The sequence below is a fragment of the Dermochelys coriacea genome, chromosome 5 (assembly GCF_009764565.3).
Source record: "Dermochelys coriacea isolate rDerCor1 chromosome 5, rDerCor1.pri.v4, whole genome shotgun sequence".
Classification (NCBI taxonomy): Eukaryota; Metazoa; Chordata; order Testudines; family Dermochelyidae; genus Dermochelys; species Dermochelys coriacea.
Genome location: NC_050072.1, coordinates 23,041,026 through 23,061,576, shown reverse-complemented (window position 1 = coordinate 23,061,576; position 20,551 = coordinate 23,041,026). Strand labels below are relative to the sequence as shown.

The following is a 20,551-nucleotide window of genomic DNA, read 5'->3' as shown; positions in this document are numbered from 1 at the left end:
CGACAAATTATTGTTGTAGGTTTGAATGAAAGTACTAGGGTGCTGACACTGATTTCTAAAGAAACTATTCAAGTATTTGTTGGGGGGAAAATATATTGAGGACTAAATTTTCCTATGTGGGTAACTAAACTACACCCCAAATCCTCTTCTCCTGGTGTGCTGTGCAGTCACCCACAGGTACCTAGATATGCTGTAACTGATCTTGTGCTCATGAATGCTGGGGTACATTTCAAATGCAGGGTTTGCACACTCCTAGCTAGGTGCAACCTGAACATTTTTCCACTGAAGAAATACAGGGATTTAGTAAACTGACATAAAATCAGGATCGATCAGAGTTTGCACATGTCACATTGGACAGTAGTGTTCCTTTTAAAAAGTAAAGTGTCACACCTCTGTTGTATTACTATGTATAGGCATGCTGTTGAATTCAGACATTCAGTAGAGTGATAGACCCAGCACTCTTAAGGAGACCACTTTGAGTTGTTTATGTAGCATTTCCATCTATTCAGAAAATTACAGGGTGGTTCCAGCTGTTGAACATTTATCTTACTTCCTGATTTCCTTGCCAGGCATGAAAGCAGAGGTTTCTAGTATGTTCATTTAGTGAATGGTGGGTTCAAAGGAGGTACAAATTGCACACTATGGGACCAGCAAGGGTAATTTCCAGAGCTGCCCCTTAGGAAAGCCTGCTAGTGTTTGGTTTCAGAGTAGCAGCCGTGTTAGTTTGTATTCGCAAAAAGAAAAGGAGTACTTGTGGCACCAATTTGTTAGTCTCTAAGGTGCCACAACTACTCCTTTTCTTTTTGCTAGTGTTTGTTTCACCAAAGGAAGCAAACTTTAACGTGCAGCTTGTCTCCTCTGGAAACCCCATAGGTAGAGACTGCCTTGGTAAATGTGCTGAATCAAAGGATCCCCTGGATGTCTGGGTGGTGCCAGGCATCTTCATACCCTCTCTACTTTGGGTTATAACATTAAGAGCCCAACTCAGTCCTTACTTTTTGGGGAGGGAGCAGCTTCTCTGTGGTGCCAGTCGCTCTAGTAACTAAACACTTACCTGGTTAATTAGATCTCCAGAGAGAGACCCCTAGTAGACTTCATGGTGTTTCCTGGTCAGCTCCTGGCCCTGGTTCTGCTTGGATTTTTATTTACTGGAAAATTTTCTATCATTCAGATCATGGAGGGAATGCTTTGTCAAAAAAGAGGGTCTTGTAGCATGCCCTAAAGCTGATTAACTCTGGATCAGCCTAAACCGTTCTGTGAGCTTGTTCTACAGCCAGAGCCCCTCAGCCAAAGATGCTTTATCTGTAGTTCCCAGGCATATCAACCTGAGCTTTGTAAGCTGCATTATCTAGTAGCAGGGAGCAGCAGTTTTTCTGAGCCGTAGAGTCGGCTGCTGACAGAGCTGAGTTCTGACTTAACGGCTTTGGAAATATGTACTGAGACCTTGAACTGCAGTGTAAGCAGACCAACTGGTAGTGGAGTTCTTGGTGGCCTGTCCAACTGATGAGTCTGGCAGCCATGTTTTGTACAATGTGTCACCTCTGCATTGCTTTCAATGTCAGTCACATTTGCAGAAAGTTGTAGCGATCCAGTCTGCTGCTCATAATTTAGGGGCATTCAATGAAAGAGGTATAAACTGGCCATGAATAAATTTAGATGGGAAGTTAGAAGATAAGAACGGCCATATGGTCCATCTAATTCAGTGTCCTGTCTTCGGACAGTAGCCAATGCTAAGTGCGTTAGAGTGAATGAACAAAACAGGGCAATTATAGAGTGATCCAGCTTCTGGCAGTCAGAAGCTAGGGACACCCAGAGTATAGGGTTGCATCCCTGGCCATTTTGGCTACTAGCCATTGATGGACCTGTCATCCAAGAACTTATCTAATTCTTTTTTGAACCCAGATACAGTTTTGGCTTTCACAACATTCCCTGGCTATGAGTTCCACAGGTTGATTGTGTGTTGTGTGAAGAAGTACTTCCTTTTGTTTATTTTAAACCTGCTGTGTATTAATTTCAATGGGTGATCCCGATTCAAGAAGGGGTAAATAACACTTCCTTATGCGCTTTCTGCTCACTATTCATGACTTTATAGACCTCTATCACATTCCCCTAAGTCATCTCTTTTCCAAGATGAAAAGTCCCAGTCTTTATAATCTCTCCTCATGGGGAAGCTGTTTCATACCCGTAATTACTTTTGTTGCCCTTCTCTGGACTTTTTCCTATTCCAATATATCTGTTTTGGGATGGGGCAACCAGATCTACATTCAGTATTCAAGGTGTGGCGTACCATGGATTTATATAGTGCCATTATAATATTTACTGTGTTATTATCTATCCCTTTCCTAATGGTTCTTAGCATTCTGTTAGCTTTTTTGACTGCCGCTGCACAATGACTCCAAGATCTCTTTCTTGAGTGGTAACGGCTAATTTAGACCCCATCATTTGGTATGTATAGTTGGGATTATGGTTTCCAATATGTATTATGTTGTATTTATCAACATTGAATTTCATTTGGCGTTTTGTTGCCCAGTCACCCAGTTTTGTGAGATCCCTTTGTAACTCTTCAAGTCTGCTTTGGACTTAACTATCTTGAGTAATTTTGTATCGTCTAAATTTTCCCACCTCACTATTTACCTGTTTTTCCAGATCATTTATGAATACGTTGAACAGCACTGGTGCCAGTACAGATCCCTGGGGAATACCACTATTTACCTTTCTCCATTCTGAAAACTACCCATTTACTCCTACTCTTTGTTTCCTGTCTTTTAAGCTTTTAAGTTACTAATCCATGAGAGAACCTTCCTTCTTATTCCATGACCACTTACTTTGCTTAAGAGGCTTTGATAAGGGACCTTGTCAAAGGCTTTCTGCAAGTCCAAGTACACTATATCCACTGGATCACTCCTGTCCACATGTTTGTTGACCCCCTCAAAGAATCCTAATAGATTATTGAAGCATGATTTCCTTTTACAAAAGCCATGTTGACTGTTCCCCAACAACTCGTATTGATCTATGTGTCTGATAATTCTGTTGCTATAGTTTCAACCAATTTGCCTGATACTGAAGTTAGCCTTACTGGCCTGTAATTGCCAGGATTGCTTCTGGAGCCTTTTTTAAAAAAAAAGTAGTTAGGAGGTTTCTAACCAACAGAGGAGTGAGATTCTGAATAGCGTCTGGAATCCAGTAGGAATAGTGTGCAAAAACATCCTAACTAGTTTTAAGATGGAGCTTCATAAGTTTATCAATGGGGTTGCTTATGATAGCAGGGGACTGGACTCGACCCAGGGTGTCCCTTCAGTCCTATGTCCTATGCTTCTAAACTGAAAGGGAGCAAATTTAAGACTGAAAAAGGGAGTGTTTTCCACTTAATGTACAATTAGCCTTTGAACCCATTGCCTCAAGCTGTATTTAAGACCAAATGCTTAGGAAGATTCAAGAAAAGACTATATGGATAACAAGAAAATCCAGAGTTACCAATCGAAAAGAAAGTAAATTTTGGAAGGAATAAAACTCTTAAGCTTTAGGGCATAAAACAACCTGTAGGTGTTAGGAAGAAACTTCCCTTCAAGTCAGGTTATCCCATATCTGTCTACTCTGGGGTTTTTTTGCACCTTTCTCTGAAGCAACAGGCACTGGCCGCTGTTGGAGACGGGATACTAGGATAGATGGACCACTGGCTTGATCCAGTGTGGCAATTCCTATGTTCCTATGAATCATGCCCTATATGTATAAGAATGTTATTTTATGACAAATATATTTAAATGGCATCATTGAATCGCAGGACTGGAAGTAGATGTTGTTTAACATCATGTTTAAGAAGAAAATGTTGTTTCTGCACATTGGTTATTTACCAGGACAGAAAAAGAGCAAGTGTCATTCTAAAAAGCATGTGAAATTTTGATGTGTACAGGGGCTTAGATGGTCTTTTAAAATTTTTTTTAGAGTGGCCAATTGATCTGCCCTGCTGCAGCTGACCCTGTGGTGATAGGCTGGGAGCTGGTTCTGCAGGCTAGAGAGAGACCTTTCCAATTATTTTGTGCTATCTGTCTATCAGTTCACTTCACATTTAGGAAACAAACTGTGTCTATCTTCTATTTGCTCTCCTCAATGAAGAAACACAGTGGGATCTTGCATGAGGTGTTAAATATATTCACTGATGGGAAAGACAACAGCTTATCATCTCAGCAGCAGCAGTAAACAGTTTGCTTATTCTATTGTATAATCCCTAGTGTGGTGCTTTGCTTTGTCAATTTGTGATGATTGCCAAGATGTTTGTGGTTCAGTAGAATGCATTCTCTTTTATAATGCTGTTCTTCATCTTGCCTAATTAAGGACCTGGTCCAGCTGGGGTTTTGCCTGAGAAGAGACTCTGGAGTATCCCCTCATGCTGTATTAATGCCAGAGCTCTGTGTTCATGATAGCCCTGTTTCCCCTTGGAAGCAAATGAGATGTCACAATCACTGAATGCTGACGTTACTAAATGAATGGGGCAGAATTTTCTAGTTTTAGACCTCTTCAAACTACAGCATGTGTTACAGCTCCTGCTGTCCTAACAATGAAACAGCCTTGAACAGGATTTCCTGGGTTCATTTAATGAGATGCATACAGAATTGAAATAATCACCTCACTTCCTGCAAAGCAAGGAAAATTAAGATGGCAGGACTACAGATTCTAGTCGTTCAAAAGATACATTCCCATGTGGCCAGAATAATAGGGCAGAGTCACATTTTTCTTTCGAGTTATGACAAAACAACCACGTTTAGAGCCAGAGATTACAGACAACTCTCCTCTGTTTTTTCCACCAAATGCATCCGATGAAGTGAGCTGTAGCTCACGAAAGCTTATGCTCTAATAAATTTGTTAGTCTCTAAGGTGCCACAAGTACTCCTTTTCTTTTTGCGAATACAGACTAACACGGCTGCTACTCTGAAACCAGACAAAGGTCTGTTCTTAGAAGCACCATGGTTTGGATTTCTAATTGTTTTTACAGCATAATAAAACCTCAGGTAGTTTATTATACAACAGCATCAATTTAAATAATAATGTCTCTATCATGGATGTATATTGAAAATTCTAGAATGCCTTCCCCAAAGGCTTTTAGCCTGTGTCAAATAAACGTTTGTTTTGTAACAATAAGAAAGAATATCTAAATTACCTTGTTTTTTGTTACTTTTTATAGTAGTCTGAAACCAAGTTGGATATAATATAATCCAAGAAGCCAATAAGAATATCTTGGGGCTTTATTTCGATCATGTGTATTTGCATGCAATTGACCTTCGGGACATCACACACAGTTTGGGTGTTTCCTCTTTATAGGACCCTGGCTTATATGGAACCATAGAATCGTAGAAGTGTGGGACTGGAAGGGACCTCAAGAGGTCATCTAGTTCAGTGGTTCTCAACCAGGGGTATGCGTACCCCTGGGGGTACACAGAGATCTTCCAGGAGATGCATCAACTCATCTAGATATTTGCCTAGTTTTACAACAAGCTACATAAAAAGCACTAGTGAAGTCACTACAAACTGAAATTTCATACAGACAATTACTTGTTTATACTGCTGTATATACTATACACTGAAATGTAAGTACAATGTTTATGTTCTAATTGATTTATTGTATAATTATATGCTAAAAATGAGAAATTAAGCAATTTTTCAGTAATAGTGTGCTGTGACACTTTTGTATTTTTATGCCTGATTTTGTCAGCAAGTAGTTTTTAAGTGAGGCAAAATGTGGGGTACACAAAACCATTCAGACTCCTGAAAGGTGTACAGTAGTCTGGAAAGTCTGAGAACCACTGGTCTAGTCCGGTCCCCTGCACTCAAGTCAGGACTACATAATAACCAGACCATTCCTGACAGGTGTTTGTCTAGCCTGTTCTTGAAAACCTTCAATGACGGAGATTCCACAACCTCCCTAGGCAATTTGTTCCAGTGCTTAATACCCTGAGGGGAAGTTTTTCTTAATGCCTAACCTGAATCTCCCTTGCTGCAATTTAAGCCCATTGCTTCTTGTACTATCTTCAGAGGTTAAAGAGAACAATTTTTCCCTCCTCCTTGTAACAACCTTTTTTTTCTTGAACACTGTTATCATGCCCTCCCCCACATCTTCTCTTCTCCAGACTAAACAAAGCCAAGTTTTTAATCTCCCCTTAGAGGTCATGTTTTCTAGACCTTTAATCATTTTGGTTGCTCTTCTCTGGACTTTCACCAATTTGTCCACATCTTTTCTGAAATGTGGCACCCACAACTGGACACACGACTTTAGTTAAGGCTATATATGCATGGAGTAGAACAGAAGAATTACTTCTTGTCTTGCTGACAACACTCCTGCTAATACATCCCAGAATGATGTTTGCATTTTTTTTGCAACAGTGTTACGCTGTTGACTCGTATATAGTTTTCAATCCACTACAACCTCCAGATCCCTTTCTGCAGTGCTCCTTCCTAGGAAGTCATTTCTCATTTTGTATGAGTGCAGTTGATTGATCCTTCCTAAGTGGAGTACTTTGCATGTGTCCTTATTGAATTTCATCCTATTTCCTTCAGACAATTTCTCCAGTTTTTCCAGGTCATTTTGGATTTTAATCCTGTCCTCCAAAGCACTTGCAACCCATCCCAGCTTGGTACTTTATAAGTGTATTCTCTCTGACATTATCTAAATCATTGATGAAGATATTGAACAGAACTGGACCCAGAACTGATCCCTGCGGGACTTCACTTGATATGCCCTTCACAGTTTGACTGTGACCCCTGATAACTACTCCCTGGGAGCGGTTTTCCAATCAGTTATAGTAAATCCATCTAGGCTGTATTTGCCTCATTAGTTTATGAGAAGATCATGTGAGACAGTATCAAAAGCCTTACTAAAGTCAAAATATCACACATAGCAAGGGATAGTCTAGATCCATGGTGTCCAACAGAAATTCAATGCTAGCCACACTGCTAGCCATACTTGTGGTTTTGAATTTTTCTTATTAGCCACATTATAAAAAAGCCACAAGCATTAGCCACAATTCAATAGCCTATTAGCCACGTGTGGCTAGTGACGAACGTATTGGACACCGCTGGTCTAGATAATGCTTAGTCCTTCCATGAGTGCAGGGGACTGAACAAAATGACCTCTCGAGGTCCCTTCCAGTCGTACAATTCTATGGTTCTGTTATCTTCTAGGTGTTTGCAGATTGATAGCTTGCTTATTATTGCATATGAGTGTATGGTCATAGGTGCAGTGGAAAGATTCAGGTGATTTTGCAAAATACTGGGGTTGATTTCAATGACAGAGGTGGGGATTCTTCCTTCCTCCCCTCCCAACTCCAAGCTTAACGTAATTGCTGAATGTGTCTTACCTTATTCTGCAAAAGTTGGTTCATGCGTTTTGTCCTGAGCCTTTGCTCAAACTGCAAATTGAGTGTAGCCTGAAAACTACATTGCCAAGATCCAGGATGTTTAAGTCTCCTGTGGTGGCTGCTCCAGACCAATAGTTTAAATCTCCTGCTTAGCTACAGTGCTATAAGGGAGTTGTTTTAGCCTGAATCTCCATGGCCACATTCTCCTGTAGGCAGGGTCTCATTAGTCGTAGAAATCTCGCCATGGGAGGATTCTAACTATAAAGACCATGCCTAGAAATTAGCCTTCAGCCTGCCCAGAGACAGACAGACACTGCTAGAGCAAAGCTGAACAGTGTGAGGGAGAGCATTGTTTTCATTTATCCCTACAGCTGTAAGGGACAGGCTGTAGGTGTGATGGAAGATCTGTGGAAGAGAAAGCCAGAGAGGAAATTTGAAGGGGGAGTAGGGGGAGAGACATGAAGAGGTAGGGGAATCAGGCCAGCAGGTTAAAAGGAAACTCAAGAGGGCAGATGATAGCTTTTATAGGGGTGGATAGAATAGAAAGTAGGGTGTTTATGCAAATGAGAATGCACAGTAAATGAATATGTAAATTATGGTGTGGCCTCATTTGTATACTCTTTCCAGCTTTCTGAGGCTGCAGAGGCAGCAGGCATGCTAAATTAACATAACAGTTCATCACATCATGGTGAGTGAATGACAGCAATATAGATGCAGAGCAGAGAGAAACACAGCTGCCTGCATTCAAGCATCCCTGGTCCTATGTTCCCTGCCTCCCTGAGCTACAAATCATGAACAGTCCTGTCATCTCTGAAAGAGTGAGCAGCATCCCGGCATCCCTGTGTTGTTCTTTAGGGCTTTAAAATAACTAGATATATGACACTCTATGTCAGCGTAAGTGACTTTTGTCATGAGATTCAAGATTGTTTACTGTATATGAACAGGCAAGGAATTACTGGCTGTAGATTAGGATGGTGTAAATTATAGCAGTCCTGGATCAGGTCTAACTATCACTGCTGTATTTTAGGCATATTTTCCAAGAGCTGAGAGCTTTTGGGAAGAGCTGAAGTGATATTTTGGTCCTGTCCCAGTGACTTCTTTTGGCTTGATCCTTGCATCTCTTCTGGAATGAGTTATCCCCTCTTGGGTATATAAGCCAACCTAAATTGGATGCAATAATATTGTTAGGAGAATAGAGTTCTCTTACTCTTTAGATGAGTCATTTAGATTATACAGAAGTGAGTTACAAACCATTGAGCAATAGAATAGAGCCCTGAGATTGCGGCTATGGTACCTTGCAATATCACCAAGAAATCGCTGGAATGTAAGTGTTAAACATTATGTATAGCATTATAGTAGTAGGAGCTATGGCCGGTAGAGTTAGGGTTGCGTAACAGTTTCCATTTCAAGCCTGTTATCAGTCACTTATTATCTTCTGAAACTTTCAACTGTTGAGCAGAATTTTTACAGGCTTTGGCTCTGCATAAACAGTGAAGTCTTTTGGGGAAATTTTGAGCAGAAGCAGTTCAGCCATTTTTAGTATGAAATTGCCTGAGTGCTGAAAGGTGAAATTTGTCTGGAAAATAGCCTATACTTAGGAAAAGTTCCTTTGCTTTTCCAGTGGAAATTTGAGTTTTGATTTTTTCCCCTGTGACAGAAACCTTCCAAAATTGTACTGAGCATGCATTTTAGCTACTTTACCTATGTTTATAAAGTGCACAACTAAGAGAGGATTCACCAATGCATGTGAACACTTCAAAGATAATTGTGAAGTGACATATCTGGGAAAATATATTACTACTGCACCTGCATAACAACTTGTGGGGTTGGGGGAAGCATTGGTGTGGATCTTGTAGGGTGCACAGATATTGAGGAGGGCTAATTGTACATTTCATAAGGAGTGTTCCAAATTTGCTGTGCGCCTCTCAGCATGTGCAGGGGTGGGGCTCTCAAATCTGATCATGTCATTGAAGACTATAAGCTTGATTGCACCTTGTATTGCCACCTCTACGTATGCAGATGCCAACCTTTTTCACCCACTTTGCACATGTGTAGATGACATCACAAGATGCTAGGTAGTGAATAATCAAACCCTCTGCATCCTAATGCATCTGCACAAGGCATCAGAGTTAAGACTCAGGTTTCAGAGTAGCAGCCGTGTTAGTCTGTATTCGCAAAAAGAAAAGGAGGACTTGTGGCACCTTAGAGACTAACAAATTTATTAGAGCATAAGCTTTCGTGAGCTACAGCTCACTTCATCGGATGCATTTGGTGGAAAAAACAGAGGAGAGATTTATATACACACACACACAGAGAACATGAAACAATGGGTTTATCATACACACTGTAAGGAGAGTGATCACTTAAGATAAGCCATCACCAACAGCAGGGGGGGGGAAGGAGGAAAACCTTTCATGGTGACAAGCAGGTAGGCTAATTCCAGCAGTTAACAAGAATATCAGAGGAACAGTGGGGGGTGGGGTGGGAGGGAGAAATACCATGGGGAAATAGTTTTACTTTGTGTAATGACTCATCCATTCCCAGTCTCTATTCAAGCCTAAGTTAATTGTATCCAGTTTGCAAATTAATTCCAATTCAGCAGTCTCTCGTTGGAGTCTGTTTTTGAAGCTTTTTTGTTGAAGTATAGCCACTCTTAGGTCTGTGATCGAGTGACCAGAGAGATTGAAGTGTTCTCCAACTGGTTTTTGAATGTTATAATTCTTGACGTCTGATTTGTGTCCATTCATTCTTTTACGTAGAGACTGTCCAGTTTGGCCAATGTACATGGCAGAGGGGCATTGCTGGCACATGATGGCATATATCACATTGGTAGATGCACAGGTGAACGAGCCTCTGATGGTGTGGCTGATGTGATTAGGCCCTATGATGGTATCCCCTGAATAGATATGTGGACAGAGTTGGCAACGGGCTTTGTTGCAAGGATAGGTTCCTGGGTTAGTGGTTCTGTTGTGTGGTGTGTGGTTGCTGGTGAGTATTTGCTTCAGATTGGGGGGCTGTCTGTAAGCAAGGACTGGTCTGTCTCCCAAGATCTGAGAGAGCGATGGCTCGTCCTTCAGGATAGGTTGTAGATCCTTGATGATGCGTTGGAGGGGTTTTAGTTGGGGGCTGAAGGTGATGGCTAGTGGCGTTCTGTTGTTTTCTTTGTTGGGCCTGTCCTGTAGTAGGTGACTTCTGGGTACTCTTCTGGCTCTGTCAATCTGTTTCTTCACTTCAGCAGGTGGGTACTGTAGTTGTAGGAATGCATGATAGAGATCTTGTAGGTGTTTGTCTCTGTCTGAGGGGTTGGAGCAAATGCGGTTATATCGTAGCGCTTGGCTGTAGACAATGGATCGAGTGGTATGATCTGGATGAAAGCTAGAGGCATGTAGGTAGGAATAGCGGTCAGTAGGTTTCCGAAATAGGGTGGTGTTTATGTGACCATCGCTTATTAGCACCGTAGTGTCCAGGAAGTGGATCTCTTGTGTGGACTGGTCCAGGCTGAGGTTGATGGTGGGATGGAAATTGTTGAAATCATGGTGGAATTCCTCAAGAGCTTCTTTTCCATGGGTCCAGATGATGAAGATGTCATCAATGTAGCGCAAGTAGAGTAGGGGCATTAGGGAACGAGAGCTGAGGAAGCATTGTTCTAAGTCAGCCATAAAAATGTTGGCATACTGTGGGGCCATGCGGGTACCCATCGCAGTGCCGCTGATTTGAAGGTATACATTGTCACCAAATGTGAAATAGTTATGGGTCAGGACAAAGTCACAAAGTTCTGCCACCAGGTTAGCCGTGACAGTATCGGGGATATTGTTCCTGACGGCTTGTAGTCCATCTTTGTGTGGAATGTTGGTGTAGAGGGCTTCTACATCCATAGTGGCTAGGATGGTGTTTTTAGGAAGATCACCAATGGACTGTAGTTTCCTCAGGAAATCGGTGGTGTCTCGAAGATAGCTGGGAGTGCTGGTAACGAAGGGCCTGAGGAGGGAGTCTACATAGCCAGACAATCCTGCTGTCAGGGTGCCAATGCCTGAGATGATGGGGCGTCCAGGATTTCCAGGTTTATGGATCTTGGGTAGCAGATAGAATACCCCAGGTCCTGGCTCCAGGGGTGTGTCTGTGCGGATTTGTTCTTGTGCTTTTTCAGGGAGTTTCTTGAGCAAATGCTGTAGTTTCTCTGATATTCTTGTTAACTGCTGGAATTAGCCTACCTGCTTGTCACCATGAAAGGTTTTCCTCCTTCCCCCCCCTGCTGTTGGTGATGGCTTATCTTAAGTGATCACTCTCCTTACAGTGTGTATGATAAACCCATTGTTTCATGTTCTCTGTGTGTGTGTATATAAATCTCTCCTCTGTTTTTTCCACCAAATGCATCCGATGAAGTGAGCTGTAGCTCACGAAAGCTTATGCTCTAATAAATTTGTTAGTCTCTAAGGTGCCACAAGTACTCCTAGAGTTAAGACTGTGCATATAACCTTGCCAGACTTTTGAGTACTTAGCTGTGTAATCTTAACAACAGTCTATTAAGCTAGCTTTTTGTATGGCAGACTCATCAATATTCACTATATTGATATTAATAAAATAACATGGTTTCTATGTGGTTTCCCCTACAAAGCGGACGGTCAGTGGAAGTTTGGTGAGCTGACTAAATGGAGAATAAGCAGTGGAGATCTGCCCTACAACTTTACTGAGGGTAATAAAATGATCAGTGTCAAATCCTGTATTCCTGACTTAAACTTCCTTCTCTCTGAGAATTTTGCATGAGTAAAGACTGCAGGATGGTGCTCTTAAAATATATAGATGGATGGATGAAGTTATTCAGTAATGTCAAAAGGGATCCATTGAAATCTCTGTAAAGACTCTGCTGAATTTTCTGGCTCACATAAAACTAGTTTAATAGAATTCTAAACTTTCAGGGAAAAAAAAATAAATTGTAAGTGGAATATATACAGTGGAATTTTCTTCCCACTAGAAAACACTGGTAAAAATGAGACCAATTCCATCACCTTGGCTAGTTTCTTCAATATATTCCTTTTTCTTATTTTTCAGATGACAGAAACCAATAAGTCTCCAGATCCTGCTAATGTGGAAGTGACCAAAGGGAACTGCCAAAGTCCGACGCTGGGAGGTGGTATATTGAAATACAGAAGCCGATCCCAAGGTAAAGCGTATGAATTAAAGAGCATATGCCACTGCAGAGCTCTTGCACATCAAACAGAGTGGGCTAGGTGCGAAACCTAATTAAGCAGAGCTAGGTTTTATTTCTGTTGGACCTCAGGATAGTTTGATTTGGATGGGGAATTTGAACTGCACAATGTTCGCATTCAGCAGAGCTTGCTGAGCTGAACCTTGTTTTTGGCAGAATAATGAAGCAAAATTCTGCATTACTGAATTTTATTTACCATTCCTTAAATTTCCTGTGTATTTGGTTTGATTTATTTAGAATCCTAGATCATTAATTATCAGGGTTGGAAGGGACCTCAGGAGGTCATCTAGTCCAAACCCCTGCTCAAAGCAGGACCAATCCCCAATTTTTGCCCCAGATCCCTAAATGGCCCCCTCAAGAATTGAACTCACAACCCTGGGTTTAGCAGGCAAACCACTGAGCTATTCCTGCCCTGAGGGTGGGGGCCTCTTCAAAACGCCATCACTTTATCCCATTCATTAGGGCAAAATGCTTGTTTGTTACCTAAATCTCAAATTAAAAAAGTCATGCCTTCAAGTAGACTGACAATAAATAGTGTGAAAGTAGTACAACTCCCTTTTACATGAACTCCAAATACTTGAATCACAGTAATGACACGTCCTCATCACCATGTCTGTTTGGGATCACTCACTCCTCCGGTCAACAGGCTCTCCATTTATCCAAATTGCTTGTATGTCCCCCCAAGAATTTAGACAATCCATGATCACGTCAATTGAAATGAATACTTATTTGTATTTAAAACTGTGTGTGTGTGTGTGTGTGTGTGTGTGTGTGTGGAACCAGATCCTGCCACCACCACCCAAGTTGAGCACCTTACCCTGTGAATTATCTCATTGAACTTGGTAGGATGGTAGCATAAGATACTACTAAAGCTCAGTAGGGTGGCACACTGACCCTGGCACACTGTTTGGGAGTGGCATAGGTTGGAGTAGGCAGGAGAGGAAGGAAGGTTCAGTAGTTGGTGCAGTAGCTGGGGACTCTGGAGACCTAGGTTCAATTTCCTGCTCTGCCACAGACTTCTGGGAAAGTCAGTCTCTGTGCCTTGGTTCCCCATCTGTAAAATGGGTACAACGGCACTGCCTTAGCTCAGAGAGGTGTTGTAAGGATAAAAGATTGAAGCGCACAGATACTACTGTTAATGGGGTCACATAAGTACCTAAGGGCTTGTTGTATTCCTGTTTGAAAAGGACTATGTTAATGTGAATTAGGAACCTTTTAGTTCATGCCTGCAGAATCCACATGGGGAGTTACAGCACAGCACTTTGGTGAGCATTGTTATTCAGATCCCCATAGTCCAAACTATAGGAGAGTGCAGACATCTCCTAAAGCAGCAGTTTGGGGCCCCCTGGGAAAGCGTGAGCAGGTTTCAGGGGGTCCGCCAAGCAGGGTCTGCATTACACTCACTGGGGCCTAGGGCAGAAAGCCAAAGCCAGAGTCCCGCCGTGGTCGGGCTGAAGCCCACGTCCAAGCAACTTAGCTTCGCAGAACCCCCTGTGGTGTGGGGCCACGGGCAGTTGACCTGCTTGATACCCCTAACACTGGCCCTGGCTTTTATATACAGAAAAACAGTTGTTGTGGCACAGGTGGGCCATTGAATTTCTATAGCATGTTGGGGGGGGCCTCAAAAAGAAAAAGGTTGAGAACCCCTGGCCTAAAGGTATGTTTACACTTAGGGCAGCATGTAGAGTACAGATGTTGCATGCCCAGCTAGCAGAGTAGACGGTGACGCGTGGCTCAGGCAGGTAGAGTAGAGCAGAGTGCCCTTTACGCTTGAACTCTAGGGTTATATAACAACAGTGTGAATGTGGGAGACGTTACTTGCAAGTGTAGACAGCCATGTAGGTTATATACCCTACACGGCTGTCTACACTTGCAAGTAATGTCTCCCATGTTCACACTGTTGTTTTTAGCAGTGTAGAGTCCTGTTGTCCCTGCTGGAGCTGTCCACTGCCATGTGTAGCTATATGTTGTAATAACAAGTGTGGATGCAACCTGCCTTTCACTGCGGAATGTAGCTACACATACATACAAAGAACATCTTTGCCAGCAGGCTGGCTAACCTAGTGAGGAGGGCTTTAAACTAGGTTCACCGGGGGAAGGAGACCAAAGCCCTGAGGTAAGTGGGAAAGCGGGATACCGGGAGGAAGCACAGGCAGGAATGTCTGTGAGGGGAGGGCTCCTGCCTCATACTGGGAATGAGGGGCGATCAACAGGTTATCTCAAGTGCTTATATACAAATGCACAAAGCCTTGGAAACAAGCAGGGAGAACTGGAGGTCCTGGTGATGTCAAGGAATTATGACGTGATTGGAATAACAGAGACTTGGTGGGATAACTCACATGACTGGAGTACAGTCATGGATGGTTATAAACTGTTCAGGAAGGACAGGCAGGGCAGAAAAGGTGGGGGAGTAGCACTGTATGTAAGGGAGCAGTATGACTGCTCAGAGCTCCGGTACGAAACTGTGGAAAAACCTGAGTGTCTCTGGATTAGGTTTAGAAGTGTGTGCAACAAGAGTGATGTCATGGTGGGAGTCTGCTATAGACCACCGGACCAGGGGGATGAGGTGGATGAGGCTTTCTTCCGGCAACTCACGGAAGCTACTAGATCGCATGCCCTGATTCTCATGGGTGACTTTAATTTTCCTGATATCTGCTGGGAGAGCAATACAGCGGTGCATAGACAATCCAGGAAGTTTTTGGAAAGCGTAGGGGACAATTTCCTGGTGCAAGTGCTAGGGGAGCCAACTAGGGGGAGCGCTTTTCTTGACCTGCTGCTCACAAACCGGGTAGAATTAGTGGGGGAAGCAAAAGTGGATGGGAATCTGGGAGGCAGTGACCATGAGTTGGTTGAGTTCAGGATCCTGACGCAGGGAAGAAAGGTAAGCAGCAGGATACGGACCCTGGACTTCAGGAAAGCAGACTTTGACTCCCTCAGGGAACAGATGGCCAGGATCCCCTGGGGGACTAACATGAAAGGGAAGGGAGTCCAGGAGAGCTGGCTGTATTTCAAGGAATCCCTGTTGAGGTTACAGGGACAAACCATCCCGATGAGTCGAAAGAATAGTAAATATGGCAGGCGACCAGCTTGGCTTAATGGTGAAATCCTAGCGGATCTTAAACATAAAAAAGAAGCTTACAAGAAGTGGAAGGTTGGACATATGACCAGGGAAGAGTATAAAAATATTGCTCGGGCATGTAGGAAAGATATCAGGAGGGCCAAATCGCACCTGGAGCTGCAGCTAGCAAGAGATGTCAAGAGTAACAAGAAGGGTTTCTTCAGGTATGTTGGCAACAAGAAGAAAGCCAAGGAAAGTGTGGGCCCCTTACTGAATGAGGGAGGCAAGCTAGTGACAGAGGATGTGGAAAAAGCTAATGTACTCAATGCTTTTTTTGCCTCTGTTTTCACTAACAAGGTCAGCTCCCAGACTGCTGTGCTGGGCAACACAAAATGGGGAAGAGATGGCCAGCCCTCTGTAGAGATAGAGGTGGTTAGGGACTATTTAGAAAAGCTGGACGTGCACAAGTCCATGGGGCCGGACGAATTGCATCCGAGAGTGCTGAAGGAATTGGCGGCTGTGATTGCAGAGCCCTTGGCCATTATCTTTGAAAACTCGTGGCGAACGGAGGAAGTCCCGGATGACTGGAAAAAGGCTAATGTAGTGCCCATCTTTAAAAAAGGGAAGAAGGAGGATCCTGGGAACTACAGGCCAGTCAGCCTCACCTCAGTCCCTGGAAAAATCATGGAGCAGGTCCTCAAAGAATCAATCCTGAAGCACTTAGAGGAGAGGAAAGTGATCAGGAACAGTCAGCATGGATTCACCAAGGGAAGGTCATGCCTGACTAATCTAATCGCCTTTTATGATGAGATTACTGGTTCTGTGGATGAAGGGAAAGCAGTGGATGTATTGTTTCTTGACTTTAGCAAAGCTTTTGACACGGTCTCCCACAGCATTCTTGTCAGCAAGTTAAGGAAGTATGGGCTGGATGAATGCACTATAAGGTGGGTAGAAAGCTGGCTAGATTGTCGGGCTCAACGGGTAGTGATCAATGGCTCCATGTCTAGTTGGCAGCCGGTGTCAAGTGGAGTGCCCCAGGGGTCGGTCCTGGGGCCCGTTTTGTTCAATATCTTCATAAATGATCTGGAGGATGGTGTGGATTGCACTCTCAGCAAATTTGCGGATGATACTAAACTGGGAGGAGTGGTAGATACGCTGGAGGGGAGGGATAGGATACAGAAGGACCTAGACAAATTGGAGGATTGGGCCAAAAGAAATCTAATGAGGTTCAATAAGGATAAGTGCAGGGTCCTGCACTTAGGATGGAAGAATCCAATGCACCGCTACAGACTAGGGACCGAATGGCTCGGCAGCAGTTCTGCGGAAAAGGACCTAGGGGTGACAGTGGACGAGAAGCTGGATATGAGTCAGCAGTGTGCCCTTGTTGCCAAGAAGGCCAATGGCATTTTGGGATGTATAAGTAGGGGCATAGCGAGCAGATCGAGGGACGTGATCGTTCCCCTCTATTCGACACTGGTGAGGCCTCATCTGGAGTACTGTGTCCAGTTTTGGGCCCCACACTACAGGAAGGATGTGGATAAATTGGAAAGAGTACAACGAAGGGCAACGAAAATGATTAGGGGTCTAGAGCACATGACTTATGAGGAGAGGCTGAGGGAGCTGGGATTGTTTAGTCTGCAGAAGAGAAGAATGAGGGGGGATTTGATAGCTGCTTTCAACTACCTGAAAGGGGGTTTCAAAGAGGATGGCTCTAGACTGTTCTCAATGGTAGCAGATGACAGAACGAGGAGTAATGGTCTCAAGTTGCAATGGGGGAGGTTTAGATTGGATATTAGGAAAAACTTTTTCACTAAGAGGGTGGTGAAACACTGGAATGCGTTACCTAGGGAGGTGGTAGAATCTCCTTCCTTAGAGGTTTTTAAGGTCAGGCTTGACAAAGCCCTGGCTGGGATGATTTAACTGGGACTTGGTCCTGCTTTGAGCAGGGGGTTGGACTAGATGACCTTCTGGGGTCCCTTCCAACCCTGATATTCTATGATTCTATGATTCTATGATACCCTACACACTGCTGTAAGTGTGGACAAGGCCTTAGGTGGATAGAGTGAGTGGTTTCTTCAGGTCATGATGGAGGCACGTTGATGAGGAGTATGAAAAACTGGGATACTCTTTGGCTAATTACAGGGTGTCCTTCAAGGCAAATGGTTCAATACCTTACACTAACTCTACATTTACTTTTACTTTTACTTTTTTTTTTATTTTTAAAACAACTGGAACTGTTGCCAGAAAGGAAGGCAAATCACGTTTTTTGGCACCATTTTCCTTCTTCCATTCCTGAAAAATTACTTTCAGGATGATGAGACATTTTCAGACATGAATGCAACTACAGTGTCAGCTTTGTAAACTATAAAAAAAGCTTGTGAGCTGTGCACACCAATGAGTGCAGTCAGCAGAATTCTGGCTCACTCTCTGTTTTTATCTCATTTTGTTTACTATAGCTAATCACAGAACCTAAGATTTTTGCATTGGCCATAGATTTTTAAAAAATTTTTTGTCAGCATGAGATTGAGATGGGAATGCTCCTGCATCTTTTGAATTGTATGCAATGCACATCAGTAACTGATAACAATCAAAATTAACTCTTCCACAGGAAATTATTGAGCTACCCAACTGGATGCTGCTCCGTAGTATTGTTTTATTTATGATTTACAAAAGTCAACCATGACATGACATGTCAGAATTAAAAGGTGCTGCTGTTTGTCTAATAAATGGCATTCCTGGGTTGTCCCTCAGGGGCTGGATCCCGTTTAGAATCTGTGGGAGAAAATGATGAACTGACTGTGGAGAATGGTGAATCAAATTATGAAATAGCAGTGAAATATTCCTGGGGAGGGAGAAAACATTCTCTTCCCCAGCAGCTTGAATCCTCAGGAACAAGGCAGGTGAGTTATACTATTTACTCTGCCTAATAATGATTTACAGCTAAATTCCCAGGTCCTTACTCAGTCTAAGGTTTTTCCTCAAGCTGATAGAAATGATTGTAATTGACCCCAGGCTTCAGCACCTACCACTTGAGCTAAAGGAGGACTTTAGCTGTGAGGAAGTAGAAGGCTGTTATAGTTGCTGAGGGAAACATAAGTACTGTGCCAGTGTAATGCATGAATATGCTGTAGTTAAAGAGGTGTAACTATTTAAACAAACAGTGTGTTTCTTTCTTTCAGTTAGTGATGGTATAGTTGTTACTTCAGAAGATCATGACTTCTATAGATCATGAGTCTACACAGTATCTCAGTTTACCAATAAAAAATTTTAATTGTTACATTATAAAAGACGTTAAATAGATATAATATGAAATTCTGGCCATAGTGAAGTCAATGGCATTAGGGCCAGGAGTTTATCACCAGGTGTATATATTAATATACAATAGCCATTTTAATTTTTGTCTAGTCCATGACTATATCAGAACTTTCCCCATGAAGCCTCTGTCATTCAAACAGAATGAATTAAATTTAATTTCTGATGTTTGTTAGGAATACCATATTGTGAAGAAATCCACCCGCTCACTGAGTGCAGCTCAGGTGGAATCTCCATGGAGACTGGCCCAGCCATCCATTATTTCCAACATTGTGCTGATGAAAGGACAAGGCAAGGTGAGGATTTTAGCATAGCATCACAAAGGCCTGATCTTCTGGGCTCAACTCCCACTGAACCTCAGTGCCTGTGAAAATCAAGCTCTGAATGTTTGTTAAAGTAAATCTGTCATGCGCTTGTTTCATTCTATGTGATGATCAGTAATAATAAACACTTAAGAGCCAAATTTTGAAACCTGAATGCCTAAGTCATGCCTGCAAAATATGAATGAGGCAGAAACGATATCTTCCTCTGTCTGTTTGCAGTATCTAGCATGTTGTGGCCCAGATCCTGATTGAGATCGCTGGTCACTACGGAAATATAAATATTAAATAAGAATGAGTGCATGGTTACAGATATGAATGCGAGTATGCAAAACAGGTATTCATTCAGCTAAGTACCTGTTTGCATTCGCAATAGCCCACTTGCACAAGAAAATCTGTCTGTTTTTATACTGTATCTACCTAGAACATTGTGATAGCAGAGGTAAGTCAGTCAATCACCACCCTTACTCTGAATGCCTAAAAATTATAGAAAGTTAAGAGTCAGAACCAAGACTAGAATCCAGGTTGATTATTTCCCCAGGCATTTCATTAGGCCACCATGCCTCCCATGATGTGTGTGTGCAATATCATGTTTGCATGTACACGAGGTGCTAATATATTTTACAGGGGCATCCAACGTGCTATAACATTAAAATAACTTCATCTCATACTTACGATACTAGTGTAACAAGCAGATTAGTATTCTTCACGGCCATATTTTTCATGAAGTTATAATTCTGAAGGGGTTTGTTTATCTCAATGGCTGTAATTCCCATTGATAGTAATAGGACCAAACCGTCTACAGCATAGGCTGTAATTCCCACTGTCTCTCGTAGATGAAAGCATGCCAACAAAGTAAAAGGAGTTACGTGCATTTACAGAGAGGGGAATAGACTCTGGGGGAATGTTTACGTACATGTCTTTAAATATGGAATTCGTTATTTACTTAAGTAAACAAATGTTCACACACACACTCGCTTTCTGCTAACATTACAACAATGACCTTATGTCATCTTTTTACATTTCTCTCTTTCCTGAGGAAATACAACATCTATGATAGCAGAATAAATTGCAGTTAATCCTGGATATGGGTCTCTTGGGTGGGAATTCCACAATCCATCAGTTTAGGAGACTGCTGTTATAGTTGGAGAAGTAGAAATGACTAACATAAAACCATAGCACCATGATAACATAAAATAAACTTTTTCTGTCTTTTAGGATGACTATGACTACTTTCAGGCTGAGTGATACTATTGGAGTGAGAGTAGATCAGGAGGGGAGAGTGGAGAATAAAATCACAGCATAA

At 42.5% G+C, this 20,551-nt stretch overlaps 1 protein-coding gene across 9 annotated transcripts in view; it reads left to right on the top strand.

Annotated features, from left to right (window-relative positions):
- PDZD2 (PDZ domain containing 2) overlaps positions 1-20,551 on the top strand; it is a 321,088-nt gene that overhangs the window by 251,007 nt on the left and 49,530 nt on the right. For all 9 annotated transcript variants that reach the window (XM_038402564.2, XM_038402570.2, XM_038402566.2 and 6 more), the window contains 3 exons: positions 12,399-12,510; positions 18,365-18,513; positions 19,102-19,221. In XM_038402564.2, the coding sequence (XP_038258492.1) occupies positions 12,399-12,510; positions 18,365-18,513; positions 19,102-19,221 (381 nt within the window). The remainder of the gene's footprint in view (positions 1-12,398; positions 12,511-18,364; positions 18,514-19,101; positions 19,222-20,551) is intronic.